The 27953-nt window shown below is 37.6% G+C and overlaps 7 protein-coding genes across 7 annotated transcripts; 3 read left to right on the forward strand and 4 right to left on the reverse strand.

Annotated features, from left to right (window-relative positions):
* Positions 1–525: 525 nt before the first annotated feature.
* Positions 526–4194, forward strand: N7469_011132 (SacI domain and endonuclease/exonuclease/phosphatase family protein; the record flags this gene model as incomplete). The annotated part of the gene is given in 8 exon segments (XM_056650037.1): positions 526–838; positions 901–1096; positions 1157–2804; positions 2856–3155; positions 3212–3321; positions 3376–3704; positions 3800–3995; positions 4014–4194. The coding sequence occupies 8 exon segments, from the start codon at positions 526–528 to the stop codon at positions 4192–4194; spliced, it is 3273 nt and encodes a 1090-aa protein (XP_056495101.1).
* Positions 4195–4621: 427 nt separating this feature from the next.
* On the reverse strand, positions 4622–6821 carry N7469_011133 (uncharacterized protein; the record flags this gene model as incomplete). Its single annotated transcript, XM_056650038.1, has 4 exons — positions 4622–4755; positions 4816–5092; positions 5163–6594; positions 6817–6821. The coding sequence occupies 4 exons, from the start codon at positions 6819–6821 to the stop codon at positions 4622–4624; spliced, it is 1848 nt and encodes a 615-aa protein (XP_056495102.1).
* Positions 6822–7511: 690 nt separating this feature from the next.
* Positions 7512–8682, reverse strand: N7469_011134 (uncharacterized protein; the record flags this gene model as incomplete). The annotated part of the gene is made up of 4 exons (XM_056650039.1): positions 7512–7730; positions 7815–7964; positions 8049–8255; positions 8329–8682. The coding sequence occupies 4 exons, from the start codon at positions 8680–8682 to the stop codon at positions 7512–7514; spliced, it is 930 nt and encodes a 309-aa protein (XP_056495103.1).
* Positions 8683–9067: 385 nt separating this feature from the next.
* On the forward strand, positions 9068–12160 carry N7469_011135 (putative AP-3 complex subunit delta; the record flags this gene model as incomplete). Its single annotated transcript, XM_056650040.1, has 5 exons — positions 9068–9185; positions 9245–9441; positions 9526–9909; positions 9960–10188; positions 10248–12160. Coding segments are annotated over 5 exons (2841 nt in total), but the record flags the coding sequence as incomplete, so codon positions are not given.
* Positions 12161–12434: 274 nt separating this feature from the next.
* N7469_011136 (RAMP4 family protein) lies at positions 12435–12830 on the reverse strand (the record flags this gene model as incomplete). Its single annotated transcript, XM_056650041.1, has 3 exons — positions 12435–12541; positions 12648–12774; positions 12828–12830. The coding sequence occupies 3 exons, from the start codon at positions 12828–12830 to the stop codon at positions 12435–12437; spliced, it is 237 nt and encodes a 78-aa protein (XP_056495105.1).
* A 1922-nt stretch (positions 12831–14752) lies between these two features.
* On the reverse strand, positions 14753–15330 carry N7469_011137 (uncharacterized protein; the record flags this gene model as incomplete). The annotated part of the gene is made up of 3 exons (XM_056650042.1): positions 14753–14758; positions 14887–15014; positions 15270–15330. 3 exons carry the CDS (start codon positions 15328–15330, stop codon positions 14753–14755), a joined length of 195 nt encoding a protein of 64 aa, XP_056495106.1.
* Positions 15331–18076: 2746 nt separating this feature from the next.
* Positions 18077–19900, forward strand: N7469_011138 (alkyl/aryl-sulfatase; the record flags this gene model as incomplete). Its single annotated transcript, XM_056650043.1, has 1 exon — positions 18077–19900. The coding sequence occupies one exon, from the start codon at positions 18077–18079 to the stop codon at positions 19898–19900; it is 1824 nt and encodes a 607-aa protein (XP_056495107.1).
* Positions 19901–27953: the final 8053 nt, after the last annotated feature.

Genomic DNA, 27953 nt, shown 5'->3' on the forward strand with positions numbered 1-27953 from the left:
TATCCAGGATATGTGAGAATTAAGTTAAAATTCTCACGTATCCTGGATATAGCAAAGATGGTACGTCTGCTAATAGTAATGTATATTTCGAAGATAATAAGTATCTCCTAGCCTTGTCCAATCCATTCCATCGTACAGAACTATGAATGTCAGGTGATTGCGGTGGAAATAATACTACCACGTAAAATCCACCGCTTTCTCCAGTGATGCATCAATTGCCACGTCTTCAGTCCAGCGTCCACGGCCCATGACTGGATTAGGTAAACCTCAGCCGCAGTTCACTTAGAGATATTTGGGAAGTACATATCTTCCCCCGCCATGTCCCATTATCAAAATCCATCAATTCATTCACTTTGGTGAAACATTGATTTTGTTGGTTTAATTGTGTTTGTGTGTTTCCCGGAGTAGCTGAGCAGCTACGCATGGAATACCAACCATTGATTGGGCTTCGTTGGGCAAACTGGGGCTTAGCCTCCGTGTGGTGCATTACGCGGGGCAGACTTCCGATTGAATCTTGTCCACGCCATGTTTAATCTTCGAGTGCTCTGTCGAGATCATCCCCAGCGAGCAATTGCACTGGTAACGTCCGACCATGCCTTGATCTTCCATTACAACACTGTTGGTGCGGGAGCCAAGACTACGCCGCGGTGTCAAGTTGAATTCTCAAATGTGTCGTCCGCGAATCTCGATGGATATCGCCCACTTGGGGCTGGCCATGGAACCCTTGGGATGATTACTCTAGATGAAGATGTCTTTGTCTGTGTGGTCACCGATTCTTCAGAGGCAGCTACTGTGAGACCAGGGGAATCCGTCTCGAGAATTGATAATGTAGATTTCTGTATGTGCCGTCGATTCGTTGCTGTTTTGCTTGGTCCACTTCCTCTTGACTAACGAGTGCAGATTGTCTAAATCGTTCGGATTATGATTATGGCCTGGAATACGAGCCAAGTGCTCAATTCATGGCTGATGATAGATATGGATCAGAGGGCAGGGACGTGGTTACTGAACATCCATTTCTCGCTATGAAGAAGCTTCTCGGAGATGGCAGCTTTTATTACAGTTTGGATTTTAATCTAACTGATCGTTTACAAGACCGGTATTGTTTATTTACCATATATATATTGAAGAACTTGAATTGTTAACAAAGAGATTCCAGCTCGGATAAATCCGCGGCGTTCGATATTGACTCCCTGGACGAAGATATGCTGTGGAATTCATACATGATCCACCCTCTTCTTTTGTTTCGCAGTCACTTGCCACCTTCAGAGAAAGCCCAGTTGGATGCATCTCAACTGTTGACGTCTGTCATTCGAGGCCATGCCAGCACCTTGAAGATCCCCGCAACTGTTCCGATTCTTCCACAAATACGAAGCAAATTCCCTTCTTTCCTCTCAATCATTTCTCGGCAATCGTCAAGGCGTGCCGGTACTAGATTCAACTCTCGAGGGATCGATGACGACGGTAACGTGGCCAACTTTGTCGAAACCGAAGTCACTCTTTGGGTGCCTCCGGGAATTGCGTTCTCATATGTACAGATCCGTGGATCGCTCCCCATCTTCTGGGAACAGACTCCAGGACTTATTCCCGGACAACAAAAGATCGAAATCACACGATCAAGTGAGGCAACACAGCATGCCTTTAACAAGCACTTTGAAACTCTTGAACTGGATTACGGTGCTGTCCACGTGGTGAATTTACTTAGCGAGCTTAGATCAGGGGAAGCAGAGCTATCGGCCAAATTCCGACAGCATATTGCCCGCAGCTCCCTCCGCCAGAAAGAGGGTTCCCTCGGTCCTGAACACAGTCTTCTACGGATGACGGACTATGATTTTCTTGCAGAGACCCGAGGCCCCTCTGGATATGAGGCTAGTAGTCAAATCAAATATGAATTGGCGGACTCACTGGACGGGTTTGCCTATTTTCTCTCCGAGGATACTTCTCGCCCTGCTGCGGCCATTCATAACAACGGTCAAAGCACTGCGCCTCCTTCATCTGTGATCTTACAGCAGGATGGCGTTTTTCGAACTAATTGCTTGGATTGTTTGGATCGAACAAACCTTGTACAAACCATCATCAGTTCAATGGCACTGGAGTCTTTCCTACACCACCAGGGTGGCAGACTTAGCTCAGAACTTCAGATGCGACACTCAACACTCTGGGCCGACAATGGCGACGCACTTTCGAAAATCTATGCGGGAACTGGGGCGCTCAAATCTTCTTTTACCCGCACTGGAAAGATGTCACTCGCAGGCGCTCTAGCCGATGCTCGGAAAAGCGCAACGCGCTTGTATGTCAATAATTTCACCGACAAAGCCAAACAGAAGACAATCGATATTCTTCTGGGTCGTTTGGCAAATCAAGTCGCGGTCCACCTTTATGATCCAATGAATGAGTTGGTAATCGAGGAATTGAACCGGCGAGCTTCGGAGTATTCATCAACCAAACACACGCGGATTTGGATTGGTACATTCAATGTGAATGGGCGAGATGCAGGACCGGGCTCTGATCTTTCACCGTGGCTTTTCCCAGACGAGCCTGAACCTCATGAAGAACCTGATATTTTTGCGGTTGGATTTCAAGAAATAGTGGATTTGAGTCCACAGCAGATCATGTCGACTGATCCGGGCACACGCAAGGTTTGGGAACAAGCGGTTCAAGAATGTTTGAACAAACGGTCCCAAATGAATGGGACTAGCAAGTATGTCTTGCTGAGAAGTGGACAATTGGTTGGTGCGGCCTTGATGATCTATGTCAAGGCAGATGCCTTGAAAGATATCAAAAACGTCGAGGGTACCGTAAAAAAGGTAAGAACTCTCCAAAGGCACCTCTCACGAGTATTCGCTAACGACTACTAGACTGGTCTATCTGGAATTGCTGGAAATAAAGGTGGATGCGCCATTCGCTTTGATTTCTCTAATACAAGCATCTGTTTCGTGACAGCCCATTTGGCAGCTGGATTTGCAAATTACGATGAAAGAAATCGAGACTACGAAACTATTGATCGGGGACTTCGATTTCAGAAAAATCGATCCATCGCTGATCACGACACGGTCGTTTGGCTCGGAGATTTCAACTATCGAATTGGACTGGGTAATCAAATTGTGAGAGATCTGGTAGCACAACGTCAATTCCAGAAATTATACGACAATGACCAGGTATGCATGCCATCTCCCCTACTATGTATTCATCGTGAGGTTATTAACAAGAATAGTTAAATCTCCAAATGATTGCTGGCAGAGCATTCCAATTCTTCTCCGAGGGCCCTATCTCATTCGCTCCAACCTACAAATACGACATTGGCACCGATATATACGATACATCGTGAGTCTCCAAAACAAACCCAATTCATTGATGGCCTGGTCTAATCTTCTGTAGTGAAAAATCTCGTATCCCAGCATGGTGTGATCGAATCCTCTGGCGTGGTTCGAATATGCGTCAATCCCAATATAACGTGGCCGACCTCCGAGTCTCAGATCACAGACCTGTTTTCGCTCTCTTCGACTGTCTAGTCGATGTAATAGACCACACTTTGAAAGATTCTCTCCGTCGCACCCTTTACGAACAGAAACAACGCGACGCTCTCTCCGACTCAATTCATCTCCTCGATCTAGATGATGATGATACTATGTCTCAGGATTCTGTCTCCATAGCACCGGGTTTACCACCTGCGAGCTCAGACCGGAGTAAATGGTGGTTAGATAATGGTGAGCTTAGTACCTTTCTCTTTAACCTCTGCTTTCCTTTTTGCTCTTCCTCTGCTTGCTCTTTGTTTATTATTAGATAAATCTAACAAAAATAGGAATGCCCGTCAAAGCAACCCTAAAACCACCGTCCAACACAATTCCTAATCCCCAACGCCACTCAAATCCATTCACTCCAGACGCAGAACCAGATTGGGTATCTATCCCTACACCCCCAAGCCCCAAGCCCAACCATCAGATTGAAAGGAAACCTCCCCCCTCCACCTCCACGACAAAGTACGACCAGCAGTGTGGGTACGACTAGTAGTCAAGGATCTGGATTCGTATCCGCATCGGAATCACCCATCGAAAAACCCAAAGTACCACCCGTCATCCCCGAAAACCAATCTCACTTTCTTCTGGACGCGAGGATCAGAAGAAAAGTTCAATGGATCTTCTTGGTGATAACGTGGATGAAAGGGATCTTGGTTGGAAACCTCTTCTTCCTCAGTGATTATGTATAGTATATCTATATCTAAATCTATCCTAGAATGAATATTACTAGTTTACTAGTAACTCAGGAATACGAAGTATAGAGTAAAGGTGTATCAATTCATAATAGTATATCAGCAATTCATCTCTCATCACTTCAAAAAATTCGTAGACAAACAAGTTCGATCAGATCCAAATACCCTCCTCCATCCCCATAATCTGCATTGCATATACACTACCCTCAAGCAAATGCAGGGGAAATCAAAGACCAACCCATTAATCAATATCCATAAATCAAAAGATCCTCATTCCGTTTTTTTTATATCCGTCCATTTCATACCTTAAAAGGTGGACAGACTCCATGCGCCAATGACCGTATCTAGGGAGAAAAAAAAGGGTGAAATATAGCTCGCCAGGAAATTTCCCTAGGTAAGCTATGTGTTATATAATTATGGTGCTGGTGCTGGAGCCGGAGCTGCCTCTGCCTTTTTAGGAGCTGCTTTTGGTCGGGGTGGTTTACGTCCACCCATCATCCAACTAGCAAACCCACTAGGTTGACCATTAGGACGGGGTTTTTTAGGAGCTAAAAGAAGGTTGTTGTCAGCGGGTTTCGAGAAACATTTGTGATTGATCAAAAACTAACCTGGTTTCTTGGGCGGCTCCGCGGGTGGTGAAGCTCCTGGTTTAGGAGGTTCAGCTGGGGGAGCAGCTTCAGCGGGTGGAGGATCAGGATCTTTGGGCTTTTCGGGAATTGGCCACATGTGCATGGTGATACTCCAGTCTGGTTCGATTACAGTCTCCCATACTTGAGGTAGAATGATATCGCCATTAGGACCAACGAGATCATAATGTCCATCGGCGACATGTGGTCCAATCACTTCGATATGAAGGAATGCTTGTTTGATTAAATCCTCCATACCCTTGAAATTAACGTCAGTATCTTTGCTCCAGGAAAGGCATTACTAGGCATTATTAGACATTGATGCTTACCTGCCATGTTGCGCACAACTCAAAAGGAAAGCTGAACTTTCTTCCCACCGCATCTTTAAACTTGATCGGTTTCTTCTTCTCTGGTGGTGGTGGAGGAGCTGCTGCCTTCTCAGCTTCCGCTGCTGCCGCATTCGCTGCCTCGGCGGCGGCGGCTGTCGCGGCTGCTGTCGCGGCCGCCGCGGCTTCTGAAGCGGCAGCGGCGGCGGCTTTCTCAGCTTCTTCCTTGGCTTTCGCTGCTTCTTCAGCTGCTCGTTTTTCAGCGTCGGCTCGAGCAAGAGCTGCAGCCTCGCCTGCGATTTTCCTATCATGGGCAAGTTGGGCTTCCAAGGCGGCCGCTTCAGCAGCCTTGCGCTCGGCCTCGGCTATTTTTGCGGCCTCCTTAGCTTCCCGTTCAGTACGCTCGTCCAGGATCAGTTTCTCTAATCGGGCGATTGCTTCGTCCTTGGCTGTATCGGCGGGTGGTGGAGCTGGGGTGGCAGCTGGAGCTGGCGCTGGAGATGCTGCGGCTGGCGCTGATGCTGGTGTGGGTGCAGGAGGAGCGGGCTCGGGCTGTTGGGTCGGGGAAGGAATTTGTGGATAATGTGGGAAGTAGGATTGTGGTTGCATGGCGGCCATCATGGCATATGGGTCTCGAGGGTAGTTGTAGTATCCATTGGCTCCATAGGGGACCATTTCATGTTGGAACGGCGAGGCCCCGAATGGAGATGCTGAGCCATGCATCCCCATGGGATGCGGCATTGGTTGTTGTGCAGGATGATGAGGTTGACGAGGGTGTCGTGAATGCGCTGGATCTTGTGGATAGAATGGGTGCATCCCCGCGCCTGGGTGACCTTGGTATTGAGGACCATATGGGTATCCGAATGGTTGGGCGCCGGGATTGGCATGTCGAACCAAGGTATCTGACGGGACAGCACCATTGGGATGAGGATAAGCTGGATGAGGAGGTGGTGGAGGAGGAGGAGGAGCAGCGGCGCCTGGAGGATATCCACCGAATGTTTGACCGGATGAAGCGCTCGGCGCATAGTTAGGCGCGGGTGCGACAGGGGGAACGTTAGGCCATCGATGATGATCGCGTCGTTGATACTGAGGCGCATAATCATCCGAATCAGCACTACCGGCAGAATCAGGGGAAGTCGGCCGTCGGGCTCGAGTAGAGGGATATGAAGGCTCCATGCGGCGTGAATGTGGGCGACGGGCCGAAGCGGAGCGCGAACCGTGGATAGAACGATTATGGTGGGAAGTTCTTGGACGAGAGGCAGAATCGGACGGTTTTATTTCCTCGGGATATTGTACATCATCCCAATCGTCATAATCCGGATCATGGCTTCCTGGAATTGATGGCGCAACGACATGTACCCCCGAAGAATCCTCCTCGTCAGACAAGAACTGATCCTCGTCGTCCGGATCTAGGCGTCCAATAGAGATGTTGTACCTTAGTCAGTCAGTATGATGAAAGAATAGACCGACAGAAATAAGAATAGAATAATATAAAGAGACGAGAATAGGGGAAGACAGGAATATAAAAAGGGGAGAGAAAGGGGGAGAGAAAGTAAGGGAGGAAGTTTAAGCCGTGAAGGAGATTGAATGGATTTTAATAAAGAGGGGGGGAAATCAATAAGACAGAGAGAGAGAGAGAGGGAGTGGGTAGCCATACGTCATAGAGATAGAGCCGGGACTCTATAATCGTAGAATAATATAGAATAAAGATGAAGCTGAAGAAAAGAAAAAGAAGACGAAGAACCCTCCTCGCAGAGGGCGAAGTTGGTCAAAGTTGAAGAATTGTTTTTGAGGGGGGAAAAGTTGAGCCCCGCCGATGTGTAAGCGAGTAGTAAATAGTATAGAGTATAGATGAGTATACTTGATTCAGTTAAATAGAATAGAATAATTGAACAGTAGAAGAGGGTAGTGAAGAGAAAGATTAGAGAGAATAGAAGAATAGAAAGGAAAAAAAAAAGAATAAAACAGAATAAAAGAATGTGGGAGTCATGCCCGACGGTTCGGGCTGCATTGGGCAGTGTAACGAGGATATAAAATAGTCTACAGTCTACAGGGAGAAGTCCAGGATGGATGGATTAAATTGGTATTATTATAAATGATGATGCCCAATCAGACGCATATTCTAGACTGACTCATCTAGAGTATAGTATGTACTATGTAAATGTACAATACTATAGTAGATGTACATGCAGAAAAGTGAGTGCAGTACAGTGCAGATAGACTGGTAGTCTAGGCCCATCATTTGACAACTGGCAGGGTATCCACGATGATCAAACAAGCGAAAGGAGGAACAATAAGAAAGGAGAGGAGAGCAGAGCAGAGCACAACAGAGAGAATGTCTGGGACTGTCTGTTATGACCGATTCAGCAACTCTTTGGCCGCAATCAGCTCACTGCGGCTCGATGCCCAATGCTGATCATCGACCGATCGAGACTGGACGATCTCTCCGAGTCGTTGAAGAGCAAATCGTTTGAGTTGTTCCAGTGTCTTCCGAGAGGCTCCAGCCGCGCTGGAATTGGTATTCGATGGCCGTGCATCTGCGTGTCCGTCTTCGATCATTCGACTGGTGGCCTAAGAAGTATCAGCGATATTCCAATCATGAATGGTATTATGACATTGAAGTGAGTGTGAGACCATGAGATTAGTTCAACGTACCAGGATTAACCCATAAAATCCTCGCAAATAATCGTCGCAAAGTTCAATACTTCGGCTAAAATGCTGTACCGATTTGCTCACAAGACGCGGGGCATCGCTATCGGGAGATGAAGAGCTGACATACAGCAGTTCACCAAGCCGAGCATGAATCTATCCCGCGTTAATCTATCTGACAGACTAGACAGGGATACTATCCTTGGGTAGTATAGGGTACTATATCTGTCTCAGACTTACATTCCAAGCGTTAGGCGCAATCAGTAGCGCCTCCTCGAGGCTGAAGATTGCTTGAGACCCTAATCCTTGTCCTTGATATAAATCCGCCAATTCACACCAGGCTTCGGCATCGGTTGGGAGGGCATCGAGTAGTTGGATTAAGGCCGTGATCGCATCGGTAGGTCGGTCAAGGGAACGAAGTAGGGCGACTCGTCGCTTCATAATGGGCTGGAGATTGTTAGGCGGGTGACTTTTATTAGACGAGGACACCCCCCGGCTGAATAGGAAAGGAAAAACGAACCACATTGACAGGGTTTTCATTCAAAATCTTCTCGTATTCCTCACGAATCTTCTCTAAAGCCGCGCGATCCTTGGCCGTGGCCTCCTGGTATAACCCATGAAGTCCCATAACCCTCTCATTGGCAGGACCGAAACGATGACTGAGACGATCTAGACATGTTTGTGCTGATTGATCATCTCCTGTTCGTAGGCATGCTAAGAATAGTTGTTCAATTCGGCCATATTCCTCTGCTGTGCCGCTGGATGAAGTTGCGCTCTTAGGATTGGGACCGAGGATGACTGGGGCTTGTTGGGCCAGATGAAGGGCGGAGATCAGATCTGACCCGTTAATTTCGCGAACATTGGGAGATCCCATGCTGTTATCAATTGCTATTGAGTGACTGAGTGAATGTAATAGAATAATTGAAGTAATTGAAATGATAGAATACTAATTAGAATAGAAAGAAGTTGAAGTGGACACCCTGCTGGTCCCGTGATTCTCTTATCGTCCCGCAATCGCAGAGCTTCAACTTGCCCACTTCCTCTTTAATTCTTGACTCTTTGACTATTACATTCAGAGCTATTCAGCCTAGCTGAACTGGCTGGAACTGGGCTGTATTGATTTACAAGCTCACGCTATTCAGAACTGATGCAAGTGAATGAAGAGTGTACCTGACATCCGCCGTGCGGATACACAGACACCATGTTAGTACCAACACTAAATCAGTGGCCGTTCACTTCTAACATACATTTTAACTAGGTTCGAGAAATCCCTTTATGACCTGATCAAAGGTCTTCGAAATAATAAAGGAGCGGAAGATGAATATATTCAAAATTGTCTTCGAGAATGCAAGGCCGAGGTCAAATCACAGGATATGGGTAAGGCGTGTCCCACCATCGCCCAGATTAAGACCGGGAAATACTAAAGATCTGGGTAGATAAGAAGGCTACAGCCTTATTGAAATTGATCTATCTCGAGATGTTCGGTTATGATATGTCATGGGCAGCTTTCAATGTCCTCGAGGTCATGTCTTCCGCGAAATATCTCCAGAAGCGAGTGGGCTATCTAGGAGCTGTACAGAGTTTCCGACCTGATACAGAGGTTTTGATGTTGGCAACGAATATGTTGAAAAAGGTATGTTCTGGTTCTTTCCTCATTCGCTTCAAATGTACATTGGTCTATTGCATATTCTCCAGCTCCTTTCTAACTCAATCGTAGGACATTGTTTCGCCCAACATCCCCGCACTGTCATTACCTCTAGCAACTCTACCACATATCATCACCCCATCGCTGTCCATGTCACTACTGCCTGATATCCTCTCCCGCCTCTCACACTCCAGCCCCGTGGTCCGCAAGAAGACAATCGTGACTCTCTACAGAATCTCGCTAGTATACCCCGAAGCATTGAAGCTGGCTTGGCCGAGAATAAAGGATCATCTGATGGATGATCAAGAAGATAGCAGTGTCACTACAGCGGCGATCAATGTTGTTTGTGAACTTGGTTGGCGACGCCCACATGATTTCCTCCCTCTGGCACCTCGGCTTTTCGAGCTTCTCGTGGATAGTGGGAATAATTGGATGGCTATCAAGATTATCAAACTTGTACGTCTATCGATTTGCTCGCCCTATTGAAATACCTCTGACCTATTTAGTTTGCGACTTTGACTCCGCTGGAACCACGTCTCACACGGAAGCTCCTCAGGCCGCTGACCAACATTATACAAACCACGACTGCCATGTCTTTGCTATATGAATGTATCAATGGTATTATTCAAGGTGGTATTCTCGATGGCGAGGATAATCTGCAAGAAAGAGATGAGGTAGCCAGTCTTTGTGTTGGTAAACTCCGTGGCATGATCGTCATAGACTCGGATCCTAACCGTATGTCCCTCTTCCACTCTACCATATGTCTCTCTTTCAATTCTGACTTGTACATATAGTCAAATATGTTGCTCTTCTTGCACTTAACCGGATTGTCACGACACACCCTATGTTGGTATCAGTGCAGCAGGATGTCATTATGGAATGTCTAGATGACCCTGATATTTCAATACGATTACAGGCTCTTGAGCTTGCTGCTGGAATGGTCACAAGTGACACTCTCCAGGAAGTCGTCAATCGTCTCGTCCAGCAACTTCGCTTTGCCCCGGTTCCATCCCAAATCGATGCATCTGGCGAGAATCCCGAAGAAACCGTCGAGGTAGAAACTATAAATACTCTTCCAAATGACTATAGAGCCGAAGTTGTGCACCGCATACTTGACATCTGCTCACAGAACAATTATTCCGAGATCGAGGACTTTGAATGGTACGTCAATGTCCTCGTCCAACTCGTGGGTCTACTCCCATTATCAGAGGCAGATGACTACCTGCTTCAGTCCTACTCGGGCCAAGAATCCCCGGCAAGTCCGAAAACGACCGTGGCGTACCGGATCGGTACTGAGATCCGCAATGTCGCCGTGCGAGTCAAGGGAGTCCGTATGGAAGCGTGCAGGGCTGCTGAATCTCTTCTTCTTGTGGATAACAGGCCTCTTCTCTTTCCTGTTGGTTCGAGCGTGGGCGATGATGTCCTGGGCCCCGTTGCCTGGGTGGTGGGTGAATATGCAAAAGAAATCCGGTCTCCAACCCGAACTTTACAGTCTTTGATTGATCATAGCAACCTGTCTTTGCCTCCCAATACCCTTCAATTATTTTTGCAGGCCATACCCAAGGTTTTCGTACAGGCTAATAGAGATTGTGAGTCTCGCGACTCGTGGAAGAGTGAGATATCTCTTCTCCTAGCCCGCGTGGTCGAGTTCCTCGAATCCCTGGCTGCTCATCCGGACCTGGATGTACAAGAAAGAGCCATTGAGTTCCTGGAAGTGCTTCGCTTGGGTGCCGATGCATTACGCTCTGAGACACAGGAGGTTCCATTCCTGATCACCTCTGTTATTCCGAGCCTGTTTATGGGCTTAGAGCTGAAGCCAGTCGCTCTTAATGCTCAGAAGAAGGTGGTCCTATCCTCAAGTCTAAGGTTAGATGAGCCTTTCAATGATGACTTGCCCAGTCTATTCAATCGTGTGAATGATTCACTCTCAGACGATTTTAATACTCAAGGCGGCTTGCAAGATTTCTACTACGTGCAAGAATCATCTCCGCCAATTAATAAGCCTGTTCATGAAATCACCACTGCGGCAAGCTATCTTGACAATTCATATCAGAATGCCCTTGGTGATACACTCTCTCAGTCTGCCATGGACAAACATAGAGCTGAACGACGGGAGCGATATCGAGATGACCCGTTTTATATCGCATCCGCAGGGTTATCATCTGGTAGATCTACACCCTCGCGTGATATGCTCGGAGTCTCCCATGACGACGGGTTTGATATTGATAATATCCCCATCATTGATCTGAAACTGGAAGACGGGCCAAAGAGCCAAAGCCGTCATGGAACCTCCGAAGTTCGTCGACAACCTCGACGGATGGAAGTTGCTGGCGATGAAACAATTGGCATCGACGACGATCCCTCCCCGAGCCTTCCAGCGGGTATGACTGGCGGGTCTAGTGGCAGACGTGGTTTGCTACAGGTTGATTCCAGCGGTCTCGGTCAACCGAGCTTAAGCGGGAATGAGTCTAACCCAGTGGACGATGGAGATTTAGAAATGAGGCAAGCAATGCAGAACGTGGAGCGAGTGCGTCTACGTATGCAGAGAGCCTCGGAACGAATTGAGTTAGAGGGGACGCCCGACGAAGGGGAATTGGTTAAAAAGAAGAAGAAGACCAAGAAGAAGACTGTCACTTCTACAGGGGATGAAGTTCAAGATAAGAAAAAACGAAAGAAGAAGAAGACGTCTGAACATGAACCTCAATAGTTTAGACAGTATAATATACAAATATTTCTACTTCCAGGGGGGGACAATTTCTCATTCCGTCAATTTATTTCCCTGTATCACGCACTATCTCCATCATTCAACTCGGTATCTGCGAAAATCCGAGTCCGAGTTCGAGTCCAGGGCAGAAATAACAGCGAAGCAATTGTATTCATAGTCGCCGCCGGGGCAAGGGGGAGGAAGTAGAGCTCGTTCCGTTCGAGGGGTTGGGTTTGGGGGGTATCTTGTAAAGTCGAGGGTACGGACGAGGTATAATTTATCCGGTGATACGCGAGAACATAGAGGCAACAGTTGACCAAAGCTCAGGAACGACTCTGAGAAGTTCCAGGAGTAGACCACCGCAGACGACGAAGGCGAGAAGAACTGGTACTTGTTAGCCATGAACCCATGATATTTCCAGAAATGAAGCTTCAAGGGATAGGAGGAGAATGGGAAATAGCTGAAGCTGAATCGAATGAAGCTAACGTACCAACCCAACCTGCAGAAATTGGTGATTTAGAAGCCTGTTTAGGCTTTGTGATGGGTCCTTTACCGCGTTTAGCAGCTTCGTTCTTTGCGAAGCGCTCGTTTGCGCGACGTTGTTGAGGTGTTTGGGCCTGAAGTTGTGTTAGCGATGTAATTCTCAAATAGTTATTTTGTATTAACTGACCATTGTAAAAAGTAAGTGGGTGAATAAGTGATGTTGGAGAGAAGAGAGGAGAAATGAAGTTGAAGTTCATCGCAGATCAGCCGGAATTAAAAAGGCGGAGAGGCCACGTTGTAAGCAAATCCAAATTGGGAATTTCCTCCTTTTGAGTCAATCTACGCAAGTCACTTTTATATTTGTTCATGTTGGGGTTAACTAATGATTGTTTGAATTGATGTGTATGTTTTGTTCTTTTAAAGAGTAAATAATTCAGAATAAGCAGATACTGAAGTATCTATATTGTACCAAGCAAAGTAACAAATCTGGACTATATATAGGAACTGGACTATACTAAAGAATAGCAACTGTTAAGGGATATAGCTATATCCAGAAGAAGTTCAAGAGAACAATTCAACGAATCTATTTGCGGTTGTAGATACCCACTCATACGCTTTTTATATCTTTAACCTAGGAGAAGATAATGCTTAGATATTGACCAAGTATACTTGGGATGAGGCCGAAGCAACTCTCCTTGTCTATCGAGCAAATCTATCGAGGGTTTCCCAAGAAGAATGGTATTGGAAGACGACGATGAACATTCCATTGAGCGATCAGCCTAAAAAGCGCCTCTCGTCATCAGATAGGATTTGGGGTTCTGCCAGTTTATAGACCTGATGCTTACTAGGTAGAGATAAAGATACACATTCTGATATGAAATTCAGTAGATTCCACGGGAAGAAATTCTTGCAATAAGGGTACAGTACTATATTGATTGACTCGGTTTACGCAGTTCTCTCTTCTGGCAAGATATGCATCCGGTCTGCATTTTCCCTTGAGCATCATCGATCGATATTTCGGGACGAAATTCCATTTCCTCACTCATATATCATTGAAACTATTGCGAGTCGATCTGTTGCATCGGAGACTGTCTCAGAAGGTCCATTAGTGAGAATAGACAGAAGGATTTGGGTATTCGAATGAACAACTAGCGCCAAAGTCACTGAGTAATTCGTAGTCATAGGAGTCAAATCATATATTGTCCTTGGATATATCTGAAATGGGTAATACCCAGTGTGTGAGGATGGACAAGTGTTCGTAAGATGTTCTGATGCCAGAGAATCCGATCAGAATGAGACGATGTCAATTCCGAAATTTGTCGGTATTATCGAAGATAAAGACTCTCGGACTGGTCCACATCAATTTCCTCTACTTCAGAGACTGTTTTTCACTTTGTCATTCTGGAAGACGAGATCCCCGTCCAAGAATCGTAGAGTCCCACAAGGCTCTTGTGCTAGTATTATCTGAAGGAAGTTGGTAGATCCTACACATCTTCAAAACAGTATAGTCATTAACAATATACACTTGACCTGTCGTTCTAACACCTGGAATCTTTTGGGCTCGTTTAATATTGATATGTAAGAGATATATCTGCAAAATTTGACGTTGATAGAACATCGTTGATAAGGAATTGGAATCTTGAATATCTCCTACAAGACTTTTTGTGATATCTGAAAGTCGTTTTTTTTCTGAACTTCAATACCGTTTGACGAGGGAAGCCAACCAAATCCAATATATTACAATATACAGAGAATTATGGAAATTTCCAGCAAAAGACAATGAATTGAAATATTTTGGGGAACAATTCTTCCAGAGATAAGTTGGCTAAAAGAAAAATAAGAGACAACCAAACTGGATATTTTTTGGAGATTTATAATTATGTAAGTAGAGATATCAGATACGGACTCGCACTTTGCTGAACTAAATCGTAACGGGTCAGAACCCGATTGTCGGATTAGACCTGGGCAGCCGCTCATGAGCGGCTCAATGAGCGGGAAACTGCTCATTAGATGGGGCGAAGTTAGTTCTTGGCAAAATTGCATTATTATGCAAAAGCTTGGCAGTAATGTGGTGGGATTATAGACAGTAGTAGTAATTAAATTGAATTCCAATTATATCTATTGCTAAATCTGCAATCTAGATCGTTAGCCCTACTGTTAGTCAGCGCTGTTAGCTAACTATACTGTTAGCCATTGCTGTAATTTTGGTAATTGACCATAGTTTACAGATTAATTATATTACAAACAAAATTACTGGCATAAATATTGCAAAATAGTCTCCACTTTTGAGCGGGTTGAGCATGCTCATGAGCACCCCAGCTCATGCTGAGCCGGCCTTTCAAAAAACCGCTCATGAGCATGCTCATGCCCAGGTCTACTTGAGATATATATTAGAATCACAGGGAATTAATTTACAGTGACCAGTTTGTACTGTGTAACAAATATCAATACAGTTTATATTTTTTTGAATAATTATATTCAATAGTGATATTGAAAATCTAAAAAAAAAAAAAACAGAAATTTTTATCAATTATAATATAGAAATAGATACTATAATAAAAAAAATATAGAATTTTGGTATATAGAAAATGTAACGAAATAAGACACATATCTGGGTTTGTGTGCTTACCACTCGGCCAAAAGAGACCACAATACCAAGACTCCTGCTTTGGTATTCCCAGGCTACCCATATAAAAAAAGAATGGTATCGCGCGAGAAGGCCTTCTTAGAAAGCCTATTACAGAAAATAATATTTTCAATTTTTGGATAGTCAATAAAAGAGCCAGACATGTAAGAATTACTAAATTATCAGACTAGAAATCTCTAACTAGATAAGAATATCGCATAGTAAAAATCAGATAGAATAGATTGATATACAGACTGATTTTTGAAGAATCCAAGAATTCCGAATAAATATATAATTTTATATATATTAGAATTGGGATAGATCTCTATATATAGATAATTCGAAAAGATTTAGATATCGGATCGATATCGTATATTTGGGATATTGTTGTAACGGGTAGGTTCTATTGTTTGGGTTTATAGATTACCACTCGGCCAAAAGAGACCACAATATCGAAGAGAGAGCTTCAATATTCCCAAACTACATATATATAAGGTATAGGTAGCGCACGAGTATATTTGACACAGGATTTTCCTGTGACAATTGTACATTTTGAATCCTGTAATAAATTTATTCTAGAAATATCTTTATATATTTATTATCAAATTTATATAATAAGAATAAATATTTAGATAGTATATTACTTTAATAATTTTGATATTTGTAACGGCACAAAGGTACAAGCTAGCACTTGTTGACTAGGTGAGAGGATAATGGAAGAAGAAGAACAGGAGATCAATTCAATCACTTAGTAGAATATACAGAGAGACTGATTCTTGAAGAATCTTCAAGCAATCAGGATAGCACAAGCGAAGTCATTCAATCTTTTCCTCACGTGCCTTCTTCGAGGAAGAAGCGGTGTCGAATCGTGTTCGAAGCGTGAAGATCAGTAGCTTCACCGAAAGAGATAAGCTCTATGGCTTCACCGTATCATCCTTCAGATCCTTTGTCAGGGATCCCGTGGCAAAAAAAGAATAAAAAATCAATTAACTAGTAGTAAATAAAGAAATTGATTTTTTAAGAATTTTCAAACAATTCTATATATACAAAACGAGAATATTCAGCCAGTTGGTCATATAGATATTTCGATAAGTATTTATTCCCGAAACGGGGTTGTAGTGCCAGAATGCTTTGTTCAGATACGATAGATCTCACGCTACAACGCTTCGACAAGTTTGTCTTTTCATTGTCAGGGATTCTGTGATATACAAGTACTAAGATGAGGAAATAATATTTGAAGACATTATGTTATTCTATATTACTGCTAAAACAGCTTTGCAAAGTTTAATCCTCAGTGATGGAGTTTGTTGATTCCAAGCTCTGTTTCGTTCGATTTAAAAACCGTCTAAGCAATGCCCTGCAAGAATGTAAAATAGGCCGCATCAGAACGACGCACGCACACACTATACCCAGATTTATCTCGAGAACTGTCCATGTAACCTCGAATGCTCCGCTTGCTGTCGTAGAAATTAATACCTATATATCTTTGAGCAGTATACAACACACCAGTTAAATTATCGGTCTGGTAATGAACCAGTTCAACAACACGTAATATACCAAAGATGCATACACTAGACAGAATCAGTATTTTAACGACATTATTGCAAGTGAATGCAGAAGAGCTCACATCCCGCCAAGCCCAAATAACATCGTAATTCGAACCTTTTCAGTCCACGTAAGCATCATTCGCCATACATTGACAATCGGAATGACCAGGAGAACAAAGTCTTCTGCGAGAGCTAAAGATCCCATTGTGATAGCAAAGGCTTCTTGATTGTCGGGACATCTCCCTTCGATAGTTCTCAGCCAAAAGTAGCGAGGGGGTAAACATTGCAAGGCATTTCCGACGACGTTTGTGATCCCCCAAGCTATTGTAAAAACTATTAATCCAGTGGTGACCTGTTGCCATGACCCAACTATAGATAGAATACGGCGGATGAGCATTATAATGGATAGCTTCACAAAAACATGTGATAGAACCCAGAACTTTTGTCCAAGCCAAAATACCTAATCTGCAGGATCAGTGTTTGAAAAGATATGACATAGGATGGGACTTAATCATACAAGTCCGACACGCCCCTGTGTTTGTCGGGGCAATGCCCAAATATTATACCCGACACCATTTAGCGCAGCTGTCCTAGAAAGTTAGTAACTCGACGATTTGACAGCTTGAGACAAGTTCAAGAGAGGAGGAGAAAACCAGGAAGGTATAGGAACACACCAATTACGACACATGTACTGAGTAAGTACGAGAAAAGCAATCCTATTCCTAGCAAAAGATCCTCAATCGCTGGCTTCCAGGAAGTTTTGAGCCGGCTAAAAAGACGTAGAAGAAAAGCAATCGTAGCCAGAATTACAAAAGTGATGGCGATGGCTATGAGGGTTCGACTCCAAGACGGTGACTCTCGTTGATCTGGCATGTATATGATATAGTGAGTTGAAAGATTAGTTTCCAATAGATGTGAAGGATCTTTACGATATCTTCATAGGCGATATATACAATGTTAGTTGCTGACTACATTCTGCTAAAGTTTGCTGTTGCGATTTAATGACGTTACCGCGAGTCTGCTACGCAACTGTTGGACAATCATCTTGTGGATTAGTCATCATCCATCAACTCCATTGCTTATCGTACCGAACGTAAATACACAAGTGTCAACGTCATAGATCTCAAAACGGGAACTGTACAGCGTCTATATTTTAAGTGGATAGCCTGATCAAGAAGTCGTATGAATAGCTCAGATCTTTTATTAATATTTTAGACGCACCATCATCGCTATTCAATTGCCCTTTTGTACACAGGACGAATCATGGAACCAATCAAAGACGCCGATCGTGGCTTCATGGCAAAGATCGAGCCTTGCATAATTAAAGACATCGATGGTCATATTGTGTGGAATAATGAGGCATATTCTTTCTTAACATCCACGCCTTGCCCGGAGACTGCCAATCCAAAACTATGGCAACAAGCGCAACTCGTTAGCAAACAAGGTCTATTCAAGGTTACCAACAGCATCTACCAAATTCGTGGTTTCGACCTCTCAAATATGACTATTATTGAGGGAGTTTCTGGCATCATCGTGGTTGACCCTCTCACTTCAGTCGAATGTGCTCAGGCAGCCCTCAATTTATATTATCAGCAACGTGGCAAGAAACCTTTGCTTGGAATGATATATACACACTCACACGCTGATCATTTTGGTGGTGCGAAAGGAATTATAGGAGAATACCAGACCAATGCTATCCCAATTCTGGCACCTCATGGATTTCTCGAACACGCAGTCTCAGAGAATATATACGTGGGCAATGCTATGGCTCGCAGAGCAGCATATATGTATGGTGATCAGCTGCTAAAAGGCCCCTCCGGTCAAATCAGCTGTGGGTTGGGTGCAACTGTATCGACGGGAAAAGTGAGTTTAGTGCCACCATCTGTCGATATCACGCACACTGGCCAGGTGGAGGTAATCGACGGAATAGAGTTTCTATTCCAACTCACCCCAGGAACAGAAGCACCGGCCGAAATGAATTTTTATCTACCTCAATATCGAGCTCTGTGTGCTGCTGAAAATGCCACGCAATGCCTCCACAATATTGCAACACTCCGAGGAGCGACGGTCCGAGATGCCCTCGCTTGGTCGTCGTACTTGGACGAGACGATTTTGCTTTTTGCTGATAAGGCAGATGTTGTGTTTGCTTCTCATCACTGGCCTACTTGGGGCCAAACAGCTATTGTCAAGTTTCTTAGTCAGCAGCGAGACCTCTACGCCTTCTTGCATGATCAAACTTTGCGTTTCATAAATGAAGGCCTAACTGGCGTCGAAATCGCTGAAAGAATGGAGCTTCCGCTCCGGCTACAAGAGGCTTGGCATACACAAGGTTTCTATGGCTCCGTAAGCCATAATGTCAAAGCTATCTATCAGCGCTACATGACATGGTTCGATGGTAACCCAGCCCATTTATGGGAGCATCCGCCAACTGAATCGGCGAAACGCTACGTTTCTTGCATGGGTGGTGTGGAAGAAGTACTTCAAAAAGCGAAGATATTTTCTGAACAAGGAGATCTTCGCTTCGCCGCCACGATACTCAATCATGCAGTATTTGCGGAGCCGGAAAACCGAGATGCAAAAAGCTTACTAGCTTCTATTTACGAAAGTCTGGGGTATGGTTGTGAGAATGGACCTTGGAGGAACTTTTATATCAGCGGAGCAATGGAGCTACGTGGCTTCTTACCACAGAAGAATGTTCTGACCGGCCAGACTGGAATGGGAGAGGCATTATCACTTCACCATTTGTTTGCATCACTAGCAGTTCGGCTAGATGGTTCTCGGGCTCAACAGCAAGATTTTATTCTTGATCTCTTTGTGATCGATCGAGACGAGCATTGCCGTTTAATTATCAGTAATGGTGCATTGATTCACCGCACTGGCCAACAAACGTGCAATAAATCATCGCTAGAGAATGTTAATTTCTCTGGGACTCTTTCGTTCCGCAAATTGATGAAAGCACTCACTGATGCTGAGGATGACCAAGCAGGGAATACTTTTATCGAGGAATACGGGGACCGCTCATACTGGCAAAGATTTCTTTCATTGCTTGTCACTCCCAACCCAGCATTCAACATCGTTTTTCCGTAACTTAACTAACATATACTTCTCTTCTGAAATTGAGAAAGCCGTGATTTCTTAAAATGTAATACTTACTGCCGTTTCACGAGATCAATTTCTTTTTAGGCCTATCGAGTTTTTTAGCAAAAGACTGGGAATTGCTTTCCGAACGAGTTACCGCGTGGTCTTCTGCCAAGAAAGGCTCTAGTGACAAAGATTGCTTTGACGATACATGAGAAGGTTATATTTATAGCTTTTGATCCATGGAGTTTGGGATCATTGAAGATTTGCTCATTCTATAATTCTTTAGTAGTGAATTATCATCACCACAGGAAGAATTACAAGTTATCCCCAAGGGAAGATGCTACTGGTACGTGTTGTAATTCACAGTTTGTGTCTTACCTTCTATTACGTATTCTAAAAAGTGTTAATAGAGAGGGCCGTCGATGACTAGTCTGTCAGTACAGTGGCTAGGCATTGTAAATTACTATTTGCAGGGTACCGATGCCAGAGTCTCCTCTCCAGACGTTACTTGGACATGGGTTGAGTTATTTGGGCTAATATGGTTACGTTACAAACTACCGTAATTTAACGAGAGTAAGTCGTGGTAACGAGACTCATACGGGGGAATATCGATCGATAATAGTTCCAAGGAGAACCCACACCTCTTCCGGGTGTTGGTTCTCCTGGCACGAATGTAGTTTTTGACGCGAACGTAACATTTTCATTTAAATGCCAATTATGTACACAAAAGAACTATTTTTCTAGTGATTTAGGGATCAAAATCGGTGCCCAGATCACTGGTTTAGATATAGCCGGAGCAATATTATCATATGATATCTATGGAATAGAGGGGTCAGCTGTATTTGCAGTTGCCCGTTGAATATGCCGCTCTTCGGTCTTCTATTCTCTGTTCTGGCGATCCCAAATACTATATATTGTATATTGTATATATACTGCACTCTATTTATCTGTCTAGTGAGTTGACTTGCGAGCAGTTGAAGACTGTTTGAACAAATATTGTTGAATGGTATAATTAAAAGGATTGAATTCAGATATCAAGAATATATCTATTCGGATAATTCGATTCAATTGATATACAAAACTGGATAATATTTCTATATTTTGAGCTTGTTTTGTAGTTTTGGATTCAATTCTGTAACGCGTAGATTCTATTGTTTGGGTTTATAGATTACCACTCGGCCAAAAGAGACCACAATATCGAAGCGAGAGCTTCGATATTCCCAAACTACATATATATAAGGTATAGATAGCGCACAAGTATGTTTGACACAGGTTTTCCTATAACAAATTCTTTGTATATCAGCTGAATTAGTTGATGGATCATTAGAAATACTAAAAGAAAAATTGATCAGATTCTGTGCTAGATTGTATATCTCTGTTCTACGTCTCTAGAATTGATATTTTATTCCACAGTAGTATATTTAATTGAATTCTAAGATAATTAAAAACAATATTTTCGTTGAATAGATAGATATCTTAAGAAATGAAAATTTTATAAATTGTTTTTGATATCAAAATTTGATACTAAATAGTAAAAATGTCACAGGATTCCTGACAAAGGATCTGGAGAATGATACAGTGAAGCTACAGAGCTTATCTCTTTCGGTGAAACTACTGATCTTTAAGCTTCGAATCCAATTTGATATTGTTTTTTTCTCGAAGAAGATATGTAAGATAGATCTGTGCAATACCCATGGGCCGGCCCAGCTGGGCCGGCCCATGGACGGGGTATAGACGGGCTCTTCAGAAATCAGCCCAGCTATGGACCGCCCAGATACCCAGCGCCGGTCCAATTGTGGAGCAAATTTAGAATCTTGGCTAAAATATATAATTTCATAAAAGCTTGGCAGTAATACAGTTGTATTGATACTGATATAGTTTAATCTATATTTGAATAGAATATAGTAAATAGTTTTTTAATAATTTATTATAATTTGTTATACTTAAATATATATTTTTGAAACAGAGAAAAATTACTGCATATAATAATGCAAAAATTGGATCTATCCCTGGATCTGCTGGGCATACCCCCGGGTACCCCCGCCCATTGATGGGCGGCCCATGATGGGTAGATCTTTCAAAAATCTGTTCATGGACTGTCCAATATACAGGTCTAATATAAGAGAAATATTGAATGATTTTATTTGTGTTATTCTGATTGTTTGAAGATTTTTCAAGAATCAGTCTCTGTATATTTGTCACAGAATCTCTGATAAAGGATCTGAAGGATAATATAGTAAAGCTATAGAGTTTATCTCTGTTGATGAAATTACTGATCTTTATATTTTAAATCTGATTTGATATTGTTTCTTCCTCAAAGAAGATATATAAGAAAAAGATTGAATAATTTTGTTTGTCTTATTCTGATTGCTTGAAAATTCTTCAAGAATCAGTTTTTCTATATATTCTATTAAATAATTGAATTGATTTTCTGTTTTTTTTTTATTATTCTCTTATCTAGTCAATAAATACTAGTTTATATTTTAGTACTATTATAATTCTGATTCTTTTTCTTTGACTATTTGAAAAGAATAATAATATTCTCAATCTATTGCAATTCTACTGCTGATTCTGAGATTTCTATAGAAATTATATTGATAATCTAATAGAGATTATATTTGATTTGTATTTGATTTAATCTGATCTCTGAATTCAAGATTGAATCAGTATTTAAAATTAATATTAGAAAAATTATTTATAATAAAATAATTAGTTCAGATATTTCAATTTGAGAACAAATAAAATAAATTGACCTTGAATCAATAGCAGAAAATTCTAGTAAAATCAATAAAAATAAAAATAAAATATTTGATTCTTTCAAATAAATTTTTAGAAAATAGAGATATTAGAAAAAAATATTTCAGAAAATAATTAAAAATAAAAAATATATTAGATTTTTTAAAAAAGAAATTCAAATAAAAATTAATTTTTTTATTCTGTCTCAATATTGATTTGTATCTGAAATTCAATAGAATCAAAAATATTAAAATTATAAATTTTATTATCAAATTTATATAATAGAAATACAAATTCTAGATCAATAATCTAAATATTATTTTTGAAAACAATTTTAATATTTATTAAATAGATAATATCAAAATCAATAAAATAATACAATATCTAGATATCTATTATTGAGATAAATAGATATTATATTATATTCAAAAATAATATAATTCAATCACAAATATATAGAAATATTTTTTAAAATAGATTCAAAATTTTATCTATAATATATAAAATTAAGAAAAATATTTGTATTGAATATAACAAATTTTGATAAAATTTGAAAAGAATTTATAGAATTTTTATAATTAATTTGAAAATTATAAATATTATCTGATATCTATATTTAAGAAAGAATATATTATATAATTTTGATCTAAATTGAATCAATATTTTATTATTAGAATTGAAAATAATATATATTTAGTTTTTATTACAAAAAAATAATAAATTAATATTACTAAAAAATATTAGTATTTTATAAACAAAAAAAATAGTATCTAAAATATAAATATAATAAAAATAATAATAATAATTATTCTAATTATTTTCAAAACTATAATTAACTAAAATATTTCTCAAATCAATCAAATCAAAAAAATAATAATTTATTTTATTTTTCAAAATAATAAAAAATCAATTATAAAATAAATTTGAATTTTTTTCAAAATAATTATCTATTTTTAGATTCCAGAAAAAGATTCTTCAATATTGAATATTATAATTATAAATAGAAAAATTATATATATTTAAAATATTCTAAAACTAAACAAATCTCAAAAATCTAATAAATAAAAAATAATTCTATATTATAGTTAATAAAAATCTAAAATTTGATAGATTTTCAATATTTTTATATAATATAATTTTAATAAATTATTATATTATATTCTGAATATTATATTATATATATTATATAATACTATACTATAGTATATCGGCTATAGTATTCACTGCAACTACCGATAGTGATATCATTAATTGCCACTATGTGGCAATTCAGGTCAAATGACCATTCTATTCACTATCATCAAATTAACATAAATAGGGCCATCACCCCCGGCCTAGATGATTAGAACCATCTTCTCTATTTTATTTCAATCTTAACAATTTGAAAATTTTCTATTTGGGACTACTCCCCTCTGCTATTAAGACTATTAGTCATCCCTACTACTAGTCTTCACATATATTAATTCTATAATAGAATTATTAATAATTCAAAAATAAACTATTCAAAATAGAGATATTTACAATATATCAATTTGATAAAATCTATAGAAAAAAAGTCTATATATATATATAATTCTTTAGTTTTCTAAAGATAATCTAATACTTTCTGACAAAAACAAATATAATTTAATAACAAATTGAAATCAAATTTTTTTAGAATTTATAGAATATAAAAATATATTTCAAATACAGAATTTATAGATTATACTATCTAAAAAAAAATAAATCACAAAATTGAGTTTTAAAAAAATATTATATTCTCTTATAGATCTATATATTCTTTTTTACAGATAAAATTAAAGATTCTACAAAAATATTTTGATAAGAATCTAAAAAATAGTCAAATCAGATTCTCTATAAATTCTATTGAAATTTTTATTTTATTTATTTTCAAGAAAAATAGAAATCTTTGATTATATATTGATTATTGAGAATTGAACAAGATTTCTATTAAAAATAGATATTTTTTATCTCTTATTTTAGAGATTTTTAATTATCTATCAGATACTAAATTATTTAGTAAAATAAATATTCAGAATATATATTACTATATTAAGATTAACAAAAGCAAAAAATAGAAAATCATATTTTATATTTATTATAGATATTATAAATATATTATTATACTATTTAGTTTTATCAATATTTCAACAATATTTCAGAACTATATTTATATAATATTTGTAGAATTACTAAACACTATTTGTATTATATATCTAGATAATACATTAATTTTTTCAGAAATCTGCAAAGAATATACAATTTATCTTCAAAAAATATTTGAAAAACTATAAAAGATTTAACTTTTTGCAAAGTCTATTAAATATATATTCTATCAATCTGAAATTGAATTTCTTGAATTTATTATAGATTGATAAAGAATAGCTATAGATCAACAATAAATTAAAATTATTTCAAGATAAAAACTATTTTGAATCTATTACAATATATAGATATTTCTAAATTTCTATAATTTTTATTAGCAATTTATTCAAAATTATTTATTTATTGTTTTATTTTTTTATTGAATTTTTGAAAAAAAAAATCAAAATAGAAAGAAACCAGAATCTATATAATTAAATAAAAGAAAAATAAAAATATTTTGTATTCTATTCAAAATATTTACAAAAATATTGCTATTGCAATTTTTTGATTCTGTAAAATCTATTTATATAGAAATAGATATCTCTGGATTTGATATAATAAAAATATTATTTCAATTATATAAAAAAATATAGTATCTAATTGTATTCTAGTCAAAAAAGTTTATATTCACAGAATATAACTATACTATTTCAGATCAAAGATTATATATTATTATATAATTTTTTAAATACTGACAACAATATTTTGAAGAAAATAAATATTGTATTGAGATTCTCTTTGATTATACCAATTTAAAATTATTTATATAGCAGTTCAAAATTAATAGAAAACAGATCAAATAATATCTATATTTGATTCTATTTGATTTTATTATTTTGTATTAATCAAATAAAATAAATTCTATTAATAGATTGTCTCAAATTTCTAAAATCGAGAAATTCTTTTCTGTTGAAAAAATATTGAAATCTCTTTATAATTGATTCAGATTCGAAACAATAATAATTGTTCAAAAATTATTTATAGTTAATAGATTATTCGAGAAAAAATATAGAGAGAATATTTTATATTTAGCAAGAACTAAGATATTGATCTATAGAGAATTATAGAATATGAATATTTACTCTACTAGTAGTTTATTCAACAATTTGATTTATAAAAATATTATATATATAAAATATATTTTTTATATAAATTGAATACAAAATATAAATAACAGAGATAATATTATTGATTATATAAATTATTCTCGAATTAATTCTGATAGAAATTGAACTGAAAACAATATCAATATAGAGAATATTCAAATCTTTTATAAATCAAATATATTTTAGAATATAGAAATTAATAATATATCTATCAATTTTTATAGAATAATTACTATAGAAAATCTAGATCAGAAAAATAATATAATTATCTATAAAAAATTGAATTGTATTCAATTTGTATTTTCTAGAATTATATTGACTGTAATAATAATTAAAAATATTTTATATAAGAAAATTTCAAAGAAATTAGAAAATTTTATTATTTGATTATAGTTTGAAAATACTATAATTTATAAATAAAAATCTATATTATCAAAAAACAAATATAAAAAAAAATATTGAAATATAAATTCAAAAGAATTATTCTACTATATTAATAAATTATATATTTCTATTATTAACAATCTGCAATCTAGATTAATTCAGATCTAATATAATAATTTTTTAGTAAATTATTTTAGAAGAATTTATATAATTGAATTGTTTCAATAGAAATATTATTAAAAAAATTTCAGAATGAAATATAAAATTATATTATACTGTATACAATTTATCAAGAAATCAAAGCTCTATAATATCAATTTTATAAATAGTTGTAATTATTCTCTATTTTTCAAAAATCTTTTACAAAATTGATAATAGATTTTATTATAGAACTATTCAAAATAGATTATCAAAAAAAATAATTGATACTATTTTTATTATTATTGAATTTGTAAAATTATTCTATAATCAAATTGAATTAAAATATAGAAATCCAAATAGAATTATATTAGATCAAGAATTTGTTTTTATCAATAAATTCTAATCAGAATTATATTATTATTCAAAAATTAAATTTTAATATTCAATTATTTTCTATCTATAGATAAATAAATAGACTAAATAAATAAATTGAATTTTAGAAAATTATTTATATTATTTTGTAAATAAATAATATACAAATTAAATTTGATTTCTTAAAATAATTTAATTTGTATATAATAATACTATAAATCAAATAATTCAAAAAATTTTATTCTAAATTTTTATAGATATCAATCTGAATTTTCAATTCTATAAAAATAGCAAAAAAACAGAAATCTTTTTAATAGAATTATAATTGTTATAACTATAAATTATATACAAAAAGATTTAGAAAACAATATAAAAAGTTCAAAAATAATATTAAAAATATTATAATAAAAAATATATTTCAAAGAAATTCTAGAAAACAAATTGATCAAACTATTTATTAAGAATTTATATTTCAAAAATTAGACCAAAAAATTTCTATTCTGATAAATTGATCTATTTCAAATCCAAAAATAAATTAAATTGCAAATATATTATCTATAACTATTAGACAAATATAAAAAATTGTATAATATATTTTCTATTTTTTTTCTAGATAAATAAAATATAAAACAAAAAATAAACAAATTATTATTATTATTAGATCTAGATAAAAATAAAGAATAGAAAATTGAAAAAATTCAAAATAAAAAATAAATATAGAGAGAATTCTATTTTTATATCAAAAAATTTTTTTTTTCCAAATACAATATATAGAAATCAGAGATTTATATAGATAATATGTGCAATACTATTTATATTTATCAGAAACAAAAAAAAATAAAAAAAATAACTATTTAAATAATTCAATTCTGAAAAGAATACAAAAAAAATATATCTAGAAAACAATATATCAATTCAGCAAATAATTTTAAATATCTATATAATAATAATATAACAAAATTCTAACAGTTTTAATAGAATTATATTTGATTTCTATTCAATTAATATATCTTTTGTTTTTTATAATATAACAAAAATATTGATAATAATATTATTATTTTTCTCAAATATTCTAAAGATTATTTTTAATTAAATTTTAACTATTCTATAACAATATTTGTAAATAATTCTTAATAAACAAAATATATATAATAGAATTTATTTTCTTTATTTTA

Source organism: Penicillium citrinum, assembly GCF_028827155.1.
Source record: "Penicillium citrinum strain IBT 23319 chromosome Unknown utg000010l:1.0-1229701.0:1.0-1230130.0, whole genome shotgun sequence".
NCBI lineage: Eukaryota > Fungi > Ascomycota > Eurotiomycetes > Eurotiales > Aspergillaceae > Penicillium > Penicillium citrinum.